We start from the raw sequence: 13,039 nt of genomic DNA, 5'->3' as shown, positions 1-13,039 counted from the left end.
ATTGTCCAGATCCTGATGGATTACATTCTTTTCTAATCCTGTTTTTGACTACTTATTTCAGTCAATTATGGTGTTAAATGAAAATTTATAAGAAACTTAATCAACATAGACAGAGATGTGGTGTCTATGTCATTTTACGTTATCACGAGATGTGGATGATAAAACAGATTAGATGAAAATATTATATGTTTCACTTTCAAAATTAGAGCATCCTAATCATTTCTTGATGTGAAAAAGTTTAATGAAAAAGTAGATTGATCTAATTTGGGATGCATAAGTCACTGGCAAATTTAAATTGTTAAAAAATAAATAAATAAGCCAACTCTTGAGTCATTCTGAATGATTCACCCATGAATTCTTGAGGGGATTAATTTAAAACAGTTCAAAAGACCCAGTATATTCACCTACCTATTCTAAAAAGGCAGAAGAGAACAACAGAAAAGGGAAGTTACTCTAGAGGAGAAAAAGTGAAGAATCAGGACAGAGCAGGGCTTGTTAGCCTCACTGGCCAGAGAAGATGAATTTAAGAGGCACAAGGTAAGGCAAGGAAGCCTCCCCTGCAAAACTGCAGTGTTTGGAAATGCAGTCTCCCTTTTCTATTTCACACTCCTACTCACCTCCTCCCTCCCTTTTACTTTTTACTGGATCCCTAAGTGAGAGGAGTAGTGATTTGTATTCTTCCGATGCTGGGGAACGGAGAGGCCCCCATCCTTTAGGGATCCAGCATTCAAAGGACACAGAAAACACAATGCTCATGATCACGGTCTCAGTTTCTACCTCGTTTCCATAGCAAGTGTGGGAAAGGCAGGACCTGCTTCCATGTATAAGAGAACGAGCCACCTCCTTCCACAGACTCTCCACCTTTTCCTCACTTAGCAGTGGCCCCTGAGATTATTGCCTGGAACTCATCAAAGCTGCCTGAAGGCTGGACAAATTAAGGTATTGGAAGCAGAGGTCGCCTGCTCTGGCGCTCTGGATTCATTTTGCCAAGCATTGCATGGCATGGCCTTTTAGTCTTAGTGTCAGGATCCAGAATTCTGATTTATCAGGGCCCCTCTTTCTTTACCCTTAAGCTGTTTAATTGTTAAAAGTTTAGAAAATGGGAATATATTAGCGTTCTACCAAGGAATTTGGCACTAAATTACCAAGTAACAAGAGTCACTTTCTTTATTTTGTCCCCGTTTCCTAGATATCCCCAAGTGCCCCTCTTAAACTAGAAGGGACAGCTGAGACAAGGCAGTGCTCAGGAGTTCCTAGGTCCCTGCAAAGTGGCATTTCTGTATCGCTTATGAAGGTATCCATTATTTTCCCAGTTTCTTAAACAATGTAAAGATAAACCTTGAGATTTTTGACTATCAGCTGTGAAAAATTGAAAACACAGATGGCCAAAGCAATGGAAAATCTAGGTTTCACAGATACACTGTTCTTGGCTCTTGATTTTTTTATGTTCAGCCCAGACTTATCCCCCGAACTACACATCCAAAAAAAAACAGTCGCTGACTTGACATACCTGCTCAGTGTCTAATAGGCATTTTAAACTCAGCATATCCAAAACAGAGCCCCAGCCACCTGCTACTGTTCCCCACACCTCCCATACCTGCTCCTCCTGCAAATGGCCTCACACCACTGAAGGGTCTATTCGTCCTTGGCTTGGGTCAAACATTTGGTGTCACCCTTCATTTCTCTCTCTCACATCCCAGATCCTTTCTTTTTTTTTGGTATGGTTGAAGCAAATTAAAGGCACTCTCTATTTTATGCTTCTGTAAGTTTGAAGTCAGATAAGTTGGAAGCTTTACAGTCAGTGAAGAAGTACACCCCCAAGGACCTCTGCACAGAGTTTGTCCTGGGCCAGAGAAATCTCTTCCTTGGAACCAGGAGCCTCTTGCCACATTTGTGTCGATCAACCAATAAATGACTGTGCTCAAACAAGGACAAAGGTGGCAACATCTTTTGCATTTATAAACTCAGTTGGCCCAAGGCTTTCACTTTCACTTCCAGCACAGCCTAAAGTACCTGGTGCGCTCACTACCTGAAACCCCCATCCCACCCTGATGATTAAACGAAACAGAGTTTTTCACTTTAAAGTAACAGCAGCTAGCTTTCCAGGCTCTTCATAATCCTTTCCCAACCAGAAAACCAAGGAGTTTGATGAAATCAGTAAAGAAGGCAATGTGTAAATCCATATAATAGCCAAATCGCAGCACACATGAATAAATTGTGTGAGGTCATGTCAGTTCTTTCTTATCAAATATCCAGGAGCCCAGAAACTAGGTAATTATAGCAACTCAGAGCAGTCTAATTTTTTAGCCAGTCCAGACCAATAAATATTTTCTCTAAATTTCCATCTGTGGTTACCCTCTGAGATGCTTATCAGAGAGCGATGGTTTCTACTTTGCTGTTAATGCATGACATGCTGTAGGTGACAGACGTGCTAGGGAAGAGCAGCCAAAGCAAAAAGGGTTTATTAGTTTATCGATGTCTTCAGATATTTAAGGTCCCAGGCCTGGTGCTCAGCAGAGCCAATGTGGAAGGTGGAGTTTTCCGTCACACAGTGTTTCTATGTCATCATGTCAGTAGCAACTTTTCATATGACATGTCAGCAAAAACTTTTCATATGACCAATCTGATTAACAATGTAATTTGTAAAAGGAGGTCAAAGATAATGCAGGTACTCACATAAAAAAATTTTTTAAAGAATAAATAAATAATAAACTACCTTGAATCCCTCTTCCAAATTATCAAAAATTTGTATAAAAATTAAGATTCAGAAAAAAAAAAGTAGTTAGCACTAAACATTGTTCCTGTGGGATACAAAAGAGGGTAAAGGTTTTTAAAAGATATTTGAAAACAGTTGCATGACATAAAAAAGCTCATTGTAAAAAGTTTAATTTTGATTGTTTCCCTACTATGTTGACATATTATTTCCATATCAAGCATTTTTCCTAGCCTTCAAAATTTGAGGAAACGATCAAATATGAATGATGATGCATTTTGTTTTCTTCTTTGCACATTTCAATGTCAAAAGTCTCCATGACTTTTTAAGAACACAGCAGGGCATTTTTTCCTGCAGTTGCTATGCTCATGATATCTGAAATATTCTAAAATTTCTGCCATGAAACAAAATATACCTTTGAAGTTAGATTTTTTAAAAATTAAGTCTATTTTTTTTTTAATGCAGCAAAGTTAGCTCCCTACAATAAAAAGGGTTGTACAGACAGCCTCCAGAGGAAATTTCACAGGTGTCCAGACAAAACTGTGATATCTTTAAGGCTTTTGGGGGGTAAATTCTATTAAATCATAAAGAATACTTTGAGTATTCCAAGCTAGTGGAGTTTATGTGAATTTCTTATAAAGACTTTGCCACAGTCAATTTTCTTACCATTGATGAATTTACTAACTCTGAATGTCAGTATTTCATTTTATACCATCATCTTCCAGCTAGTCTCTGGGTTAACTGCTTTCCTAAAAGGCTGTGCTTTTTCAAAGATAACTGAAAATGCTTTAATCCTCACATTGTATCAATTAATCACTTCCAATAATCAAATTTTCACTTGCATGTTGCTTTTAATGATTCCCCCAAGCCACCCGAAATACTGGAGTCTGTACATGCCAGCAATCATAGTACTCAAAACATTCTCCTGCACATGTCGCTAAAAGGAAAACTACCCACTCTGGAGTATAGCTGTTAAAGTCAAACAGATTGTCATCTGGGGAATCAAAAATGCATCGAAATCAGCTTCGGACAAAGCACAGTCTCTAGAAAAACACCAGGTTTTTATATGCAAATGTCTTAAATGTCTGATTGGAACGTTTTAAGAGTGAGTTACCAAGGAATCTGCTCCTGGTCTCCCAAACCCAGGATAGTGTTATAAAGAAAACAGACTTTAAGGGATTTTTCATCATAGAACACTACTATTCACCAAAGATGCATTTGCCCCAGGTTCCAGTAAACGTTATAATGATACGTTTGCTTTCTAGTTTGGACGGAAGGCTGTATTTAGACTCTCAAGGCATAGACCTGTTAAAAACTCAGGGACGTGAGCCAAAATTTTTTTTCCCTGCAACTCTCAGTAAAGATCGTACCTCGAAAGCAATCTACGTTGCAAACCACGCAGATTTAAGCTCCCACTCCCGCCTACTTAGCCTGGCACCAGCGGCTCCTGAGGGATCCCTGCCTCCTGAAACTCAGACGGAATCGCCACCACCACTCGTCACCCTCCCACCACCACCTCCACGCAGTAATCTTCTCTCAGCTCTTCGGGGTTCAGCAGAGAGAGTCCCCGAAGTCACTGGAGAGTGAACTCACGGTGCCACCCAACTCCCAGCCCTGCGCAGACCCACACACAGTCACCTACTCCCTCCCCTGCAACCTGCCCCTAGATTTGTCATCCGCCTCACTCCTACCCCCACACCCCACGTCCCTGCCGCTTTCTCCTTCCTCCTGGGGACCTCCAGCACACCTGTGTACCCCTAAGGCCGCCAGACCTCAGGCGCCCACCCTGCGCCCTACCCCGCGCCGCCTCCACCACCCGGCGCCTCCCACCGCCCGGGGGAAGGTCGGTTTGCTCGGAGCGCCCTCGTCCCCCACCGCGTGCCCGCCCGCAACCGCCCCGGACCCCCACCCCGGCGGGCGCGCGCGTCCCACCTGCAGAGAGTGCCGCGGCGGCGAGCAGCAGGAGAGCCGGGCGGAGCGCGCGGGCCATGGCCCCCGGGCGGCCGCGCCGGGGCTGCGGGCCCCCAGAGCGCGGCGGGGCGGCGGGGCGGCGCGGGCCGCTTTGAAGTTCCCGGGGCGAGGGAGGCCAGCGCAGCCCGGCAGCCCTCGCAGGCGCGCGGTTGGCTCTAACCCGCGCGGGCGCCCCCCTCCCGCGCCTGCCCCATCCCGCACCCCCCGCGGCGGGCTCGCGCGCCGCGCCCGCCCCGGGCCCCGCCGCCAGGCAGGCAGGGGGCGGAGGGGGCGGAGGGGGCGGAGCCCGCCCCTGCCGCGCCTCCGCCCCCCGCGCCCTCTCGCCGCCGCCCGGGCCTGGCGCTGCCCGGCGGGCGGGCAAGGCGGAGCTGGGGGCAAGAAAGCGGGTTGGGTGGAGGCCCCAGGGCTGCGTACACCGGAAGAGGGGCCGGGGTGGCGGGGAAACCCGACAGAGGCTTCAGGAAAACAGAACCCTGCAGCAGCTGCTTCCCGGCTGTCCGCTCTGCGGTCTCTCCCGAAGGTCCACCTGGCCAGCTCGCTTGACCTTCGCTGGCAGTCCAGACCTCTGAAGGTTTTCACCGAGACTGAGCCAGGAGACACCGCCGGGTGTTCCTGCTGGGTTTGTCCCACCCCCAGGTCCTGGCTGCGTGCTCGTATGTGGAGGGACACCTTCTCTTTCAACCCTGGCAATAATCAGTTGTCCAACTGCCCTAGCTATCTGTAGTTTGGGCTTAAACTTTCTCTTCTCTGATGCCTTCTGGGGACCCTGTGAATGGCGACCAAAGCTGGGCCACTCGCGCCAGGTTTGGGGGCAGAGGACCCGTTCTCTGCAAGATATCTATCTCAACAGTTACAGTTTCATTGATTGAAAAACTGGTGTGGTGGTGGTGTGCGGAGACACTTGGGTGGGGGGCGCGGAGGATCATTCCCTCGGATTAAGGAGAGGAGACGAATGATTTAAAATAATAGTAGAAACTTCAGTATTGTTTAATTCCCTGGAGGCTCGTTATTGAATGGTTCTGCTTCCCCATGTGGATTGTGATTGAAAATATAAAAGCAGCCTTGCCAATTAATAGAAATTAGCGTGAATTCCGTCCATGTGTGTAGCCTACACATTAAAGTAAGTGGAAGAGTTTTAACCAGAACAGCACAAAAAGCCAAGAGTCAGTACTGGGGTTATTGCAACTGTTAGGAGGTTCCTGGAAAAGTGATTGTCATATAAATTAACTGCTTTAGAGTAAGAATTGCCTATTCACCCAGCTCAGCTCTAACGGGGAGTATTCTTTCCGAGGTCCATGAAAGACCTGTGGTGAAATGATGTATACAATTAACTTCACCATCAAAGGATCAACACGTTGGGGTGTGGGATGTTTGTGGGACGTCCAAGCATGACAGTGACAGGCCTGAGGCTCCAACCCCCACCGTCACCCTCTTGCATAAATCAAAACATTCCTAAGCATAAAGACTTTGTTCCAATTTTATTCCGGATCCAAGCAAACACACAAACAAACAAACAAATGGAGATGTGGGACAAGCCTGAGCCCTTTCAGACACCCACAACACAGAAGCTTTAAAAAAAAGGGCAAGAAAATGCTAGGACACATATTTTGGCTGACTTGCCTTGCTTATTATTCCACAACTGAAGCCTAGGCTGTGATCTACCATTGGATCATGAAACTTAGAGCTTAAACAGCAGGATTTAGTGTCCCCTCTGGGCCTGCTTCCTCAAGAGTAAATGGAACTTCATCCGACCCTATTTCTCAGAACCGTGACTGGGGTTTGAAAGGGGAAGTGAATGTGAAAGCACTGTGAAACCATCCCTCATGGTATGAATGTCAAGTATTTACCTCCACGTGTGTATTTGTCTCTTGAATGCAGTGAACAACATCCCTGCACGTTGGAAAGCTCTCGTCTTCTAAGAGAACACAAAGTTATTATCCCAAGAAGTCTGAAATTGAATGACTTTAATATTCTAAACCAACTCAACACTGTCCTCTTAGTCTGATGGTACATGGCCCACCAGGGTATTTGCTAGCCACATGTGGACAGGGAGCCCTTGAAATGTTGGAGCCTCAGGACGGTCACTGTCATGCTTGAATGTCCCACAAACATCCCACACCCCAACGCTTTGATTGACATGTGTTACAGCTATAAAATACATGCTAAGTTTTAAAGACTTAGTACAAAATAAGAACGTAAAATATATCATGATGATATATTTTGTGATATAATTTTTTATGTTGTTGAAATGGCAATATTTTGGGCATATTGGGCTAAATAAAATAAATTACTCAATTTATTTTTCTTTTTTACTTTTTAATATGGCTACTAGGAATTTTTAAATTACATCTGTAGTTCACATTCTGCTTCTATTGAACAGTGCTGGTCTGATGAATTCTCACCAGATGGCAAGCATCATTACCTTTGTCTTAGGCATTATTTAAAAAAGAGTCGTTAGGTGCCTTGCCAGTTAACAGATGGCCAGCCAATAAAGGAATCAGGATCTTTTGAATTCTTGGTGCAAAGTTCTTTGACACAACAAAAAGCAGTTAATATGTTAAAATACTCTTAATCTGTAAGAGTATTTTAAACTTCATCTTCAAATACCATTTTACTCTGTCCTCTTGTGCGTCTTCTTCCAACATCAACACTAGGGAAGCTTTGAAATAAGGAGTTAACCATCCTCAATGTCTTGAATCACAATAACTGGCAAAGTATGTTCTCAAGCTATTATAAATATTTCTGACGTGCCTGAATCCTTAGTGCCACCTTCATAGCAACCAAGCAAAGACCTTCACCCTTCTAATTTGTCCCGATTTTTACTTAAAAGAGTGTACTCTATTACACACACACACACACACACACACACACACACACACATGCACACCTATGGAAATTAATCAAGCCTTAATCCAGTATCTTTATAAATGAACTATTATTAAGAAAATACTCTTTAGAGAACATTGACTGGCCCCTGTTATTTACTATAAGCAAAGCAAATGCATTGCTGAAGATGTGATATAAAATAACACATCTTTCATGTTTTCTCTACATAACAGGAAAAAATTTACAAGTGAGTTTTTTTTCCTTTTACTGGAAATAAATTCACATGCAAATGTGTTTCTCAAGATTTAACCTTCCCCCCACCCTTAATCATCTATTTGTGCATATTCATTACCATAGCAACATTACATCATGACTCCTGGATTCTCATAATCAAAGGAAAACAACAGCAACCTATACTCGAGGAGTTCATAACCCATCAGGGAAACAGACTTTGGGTGAATGAGTATTACATCACCAAGGGAAGCAGGTATAGGGACTTCAAACTGAGAAGATTTTAAACGTTTGCAGAATAACCTACCAAATCAATAAGGCAAATAAATGTGGGTAATAACTGAACTTTGAAAATGACTATTTGTTGGATGTGGTCATTTGGGGTTTTTTTTATCATACATGTTTCTTTTATTATTGTCTTTCCCAGAATCTCTAGTGCCATACGTCTGAATTTCTCACTGTGCCCCGGAACATGAACTTAACGTAGAATGAGCGTATGGTGAGGGGGCAAACTTCGATGATTTGCTCTGTACTCTCAAGGTCCAGTCGTTTTTCATTACCTGCATTTTTCCTTCCTTAAACTCACATTCTCCCTAAAGAAGTATATGACACACTCATCTCTGCTCATCTTAGCTCTGAGTCCCAGAAATCTTTGCTTAGGCGGTGCAAATCTCTTCACTTCTTTTCTTCTGCTTTTCTTTTTCTTTCTTTGTTAATCCCATTTCATGAAAACAGTTACATGTTTTAGGACCTTTATAGAGATTCTACAATACATACCTTCTGTGTGTCTACCTCATGGGGCAGCTCAGGTCTCATAAAGAAGAAAAATATTGACACTTCTGTGGACATGAATAATGGGGGATATCAAATGGTTTCTTAGCTCATCTGTCAGTGCTAAAAGCTTAAAGTCTTTTTAAAGTACCTAGATTATCTGTTTGTACCATCTTCCAAAATGGCTGCCCCTTCACTGATTTTCATATCCTTTTATTACTATTAATAGGATCTTTCCATGTAAGTCAAACTTTATCTGTTTTCCTTTCCATGTACCAATGTCAGTGTGCTGAACCGATTAGCTGCTTTAATACAGGTTTTATGTGTAAAAGGCAGGTCAGAGATTCAGGTCCAAGTAGCAAGTCACCACAACGTGGATCACGTCCTTAGAATGAGTCTACAACTATACTCTACTGGAATGAGGTCATAAGGAGATGAAAGAGTAAGATGACTTAGTAGGATGATTATCTGATTGGATATGAGCTGTATATGTAAGTTATACATTGAATTTCAAAGACTTAGTACCCCCAAAAAAATCTCGATAACTTTTTGTATTTTTTATATGTTAAAATGACAATATTTTGGATATACTGGGTTAAATGAAATGTATAATTGAAATTAATTTCACCCTCTTACTTTTTTAATTTGGCTAGTAAAGAATTTAGGATTATTGATATGGCTCTCCTATTTCTATTGGACAATGCTTGCCTCATGAATCCTCATCAGATATCAAAGATCATTCTTCTAGTGCTTAAAATGGTAGTAGAAGCAAGACCTTTCCCAAACACAGAGTTTTAGCTCCAGTTGTCTTTTACTCCTTTCATCTGTTAGATAGCAATCCAGATTCGGTCAATAATAAAGTTACTTTATTTCTCTTGTGTTCTCCATTGTCATTCACACTATTATTTCCAAGCCCCTAGTAACTTCATGCCTGAGTTGGCATAATTACCAACAAAATTGCCTCTACAATTTCATGTTATCCCCATTATCATGTACCCTCAATGCTGCCGTCAGAACAACTTCCTGTTACCGTGGCTCTGATTATGTTTTCCCTGCCATCAAATCTTTAACCATCACCCTCGCTTACAGAATCAAAGCTGAATTCTCTTATACACTGGTTCTCAACATTTTTGATATCATGAACTTCAAAAATTCCTAGGACTCCAAAGAGCTTCTACTTATGTAGGTTATATGTATCGACATTTACTAATTGGAATGTTAAATCAAGAAGGTCTTCAAACGTAAGAATACACAGGCACACATTCCACCAGCCTTCAAAGCAAAGACATCATTACACATCATAGAGCCTCTGAAAAACTCCATAGTACATTTGCGCCAGAATGAGAGTGGAAAAGACAAAATACATCTTAATATGAAGTAGATGTAGTTTTCACCTGGAAGATCCCCCGAAAGATCTTGAGCGCCTTTGGGGCTCCATGAACCACACCTTGAGAACAGTTGCACTGGCCCATCTTTCTGTTCTCTCTCTAGGTGGTCTCTTCCATTTCTGTGACTTCAGTGTTCATATTTTGTGTTATGTGCTCAAGACTCCCAAATCTGTCTCTAGCCTTGATCTTGTTCCTGTACTCCATATTGGCATGTCCTACTATCATCTCTACCTATATAACCTATAAAAGTGATCAAAACTTACATGTGTTTAACAGAACCTGCTCCCCAAATCAACCCTTCCTCCTGTCTTGCTTATCCATACCTTGGTTTTTTTTTTTCCTTTATCTTATCCCTCTCTCTCACCTTTCCCATCCAATTACTCAGCAGTTTTTATGGATTCTGTTATATAAATCTCTCAATTTTTTCTTTTCCTTCCACCTCACTACCACCACCCTACTTAAGATCGCCACCATCTTTTGCTTGAAATGTCAAAAAAGCCTCATAACTGGTCTCCCTTCCTTGGGGTTCACTCCTCTCCAATCTATTCCCATCGACCCTTCAGCCAGGAGAATCTTTTTACAGCACAAAGATGCTCATATCACTGACATAAGAGATATTGCCATTTCTAATACTGGCAGTTCTAACACATATCTGAAATCAGCTTGACACATAATAAGCACTCAATAAGACTTGTCGAATGAATGAGTAAATGGCCTTTAAAACCCTCAATCATATTGTCCTAAACCTGCTTTTTCCAGTGTACTTCCATCTGTCCCTCTGTTCTCCCCACACTAACACTATATTTGTAGAAGCTCCAGAAATGCAACCATGAGAGATGAGAAGGATGCCAGGAGAGTTCAGCAAAATCCAAATTCAAAAATTTCCAATCGAATTGTCTATGTGATCCAGTAGTTTTACTTCCCTGTTCCCAGTAGGGTATGGGCTTGTAGTAAGGGCCCCCAAGTGTGTCTCTGCTCTTAGAAATTCACACATCATTATCAACCCATCCATTTCTCTTGAGATGACTTCTCCACCTTTTCCTTATCTTTTGTGTAGAGATGTAAAATACAATGATACCTCTGTTCATTAACTCTCTGAGGATCAGATTCTTCTTAACAAACTCTATTGTGGTTGAGGGAGAAAGTCATCCCATGTTTGGTCCGTCACTCCAAACCAAGCTGGCTCATAGCTATCACTTCCCGCACAGAGCAAAAGGACTCAAGCCTGAGATGAAAGTAAATATGCCTCACTCCAAGAAAAAAGGAAAAATAACCCCAGCTCATCTTTGACATTTCTAGCCTGTCTTATTTCCCACTTTTTTGCTCCCTCTTTCCTACACAAATAGCTCCTAATATTCCTAATATCCAACCCATTCCTCCCATTCAAACAAGAAAGGTTATGAAATCCTATGTTTTTAGTTCATAAATTGTGTTTCAGAATGAACAAAATTCTATCAGGCTACTGCTTTAGCACTGTATTTGAATACTGTGTCTTTAAGCTTTATTTTGAAGAAAGACATTTTTTCCTTAATGATTTTCAGAAAATAGCAATCTGATTAAGGGGAAATCTGAGGTCTATGGGAAAACTTGGAATCTTACCATGAAGAACGCTCTAAGGCTGTTCCTCTTAGGAGACCAGAATCTTGCTCAATAAATCAAGTCTAATATTTTCTGAGTTTTCAGTGGAGAGAATATTGTCATGTGGAGAAGAGGTGGATGAATAAACATCTCAATAATCAATTCTGCCACCAACAAATGGACTTAGAGGTTGGGGACACAAGGGACACACATAGAAGAAAATGTTCACCCTGTAATAATCTTGCTCAAATGTGGAACACAACGGTCCCTAAATTTCTAGTACTAGAGTTGAAACAAGGCTGGAACATTTAAACAAGCACCACTTAAGGCTCACATGTGAAAAAACAAACCTAGATAAGAAATACAGCCAGGCAACAAAATTCATAAAACATTGTTTGCTCATATTTTATCTTGGGCCTCCTAGAGAGGCTTTGTCCCCAGCTCCAGGCTTATCTTCCTCTGGCCTAGTCAGCACAGGCCATCTTTATCAAAGGGAGGCTTACCCCAGAGAGCAACAGACATTCTCTCTTGCCTTTCTAAACCCACTTTCTACATGTTTATCTTTTCCAAGAATCTTCTTCACCACGTCATTGAGTCCAGGAATATCCATCTGTTTAAAGTGAGACCCCTCACTCCACCCACACAGGTGTGGCCTTACCACTTCCCAAGGGAAGTGTATCAGAATCCAGTGCAAAAAGTACCAAAAGAGACACACATTCCTGCACACACACACACACACACACACACACATACACACATGCAGTAGTTAGCGACCTAATTCACTGCAGCCCCAAACTTACCTCTTGGTGGATGACTGACAGTCAAGTCTGCAATCAAAGCATCAAAGATGGGTTTCCTGAAGAAGGCGGCCCTCCCATTTTCCTGCTACAGCTGTCTCTTAGAGAACAAGCCCAGAAAATAAAATAGAGAAATGGGTAACAGTTGTCATCTGCTTCTTCAAGGTCCTAGAACATGTCATGCTATAACATAGATACATCTAGCAAGCTCTTATGTCCTTGAGATAAGTGAAATGGAGAGCAAGAATATTTTTTACTCTTTGATAAATCTCAGAGGTCAGAGTATCTGATAGCACATGGCATAGAAACAGATAGAAATTTCGTTATTTTCTATCTTGATTTGATTAAGACTACTTCCACAAAGCCCCAACATTTTACTTATGTTTTAAGTTTTCTGGGCCATTAATATACCTTTTGCGTGTATATCAAAGCACTATTGCTAATAGCTGTCTTTTCTTCATTCATTCCATATAGAGTGACCATATGTGATGATAAAGGTTTCTTGACACTTGAGTCCAACAGACCTAGATCCCAACATACTTTTTACTAACAAAAACATAAATAAATCAACACAGTTATTCAGAAATATTTATTAAATACCTATAACATGAAATATGTCATCCCATAGTCCTATAATACATAAGAAGTCAATTTGACCTTGCTGTTTCAAAAGAGTGGACTTATTTTGTTGAGACCATTGAATTCGTGCCATTCTGCTCTTTGACAACTATGTAACTGCAGCCACGGTAAGTCTGCATTTCCTT

The 13,039-nt window shown here is 41.9% G+C and overlaps 1 protein-coding gene across 3 annotated transcripts in view; it reads right to left on the bottom strand.

Moving 5' to 3' along the window:
* Positions 1-4,933, bottom strand: part of ACVR1C (activin A receptor type 1C) — a 70,762-nt gene extending 65,829 nt beyond the window's left edge. Inside the window, exon 1 of one of the 3 annotated variants that reach the window (XM_057505563.1) lies at positions 4,646-4,933. In XM_057505563.1, the coding sequence (XP_057361546.1) occupies positions 4,646-4,703 (58 nt within the window). In that variant the 5' untranslated portion in view covers positions 4,704-4,933. The remainder of the gene's footprint in view (positions 1-4,645) is intronic. The other 2 variants (XM_057505562.1, XM_036884273.2) reach the window with 2 other exon arrangements.
* Positions 4,934-13,039: the final 8,106 nt, after the last annotated feature.

Source organism: Manis pentadactyla, chromosome 8, assembly GCF_030020395.1.
Source record: "Manis pentadactyla isolate mManPen7 chromosome 8, mManPen7.hap1, whole genome shotgun sequence".
NCBI classification, from domain to species: Eukaryota; Metazoa; Chordata; class Mammalia; order Pholidota; family Manidae; genus Manis; species Manis pentadactyla.
The sequence above is the reverse complement of the archived record's forward strand: the minus strand, read 5'-3'. Positions and strand labels throughout refer to the sequence as shown.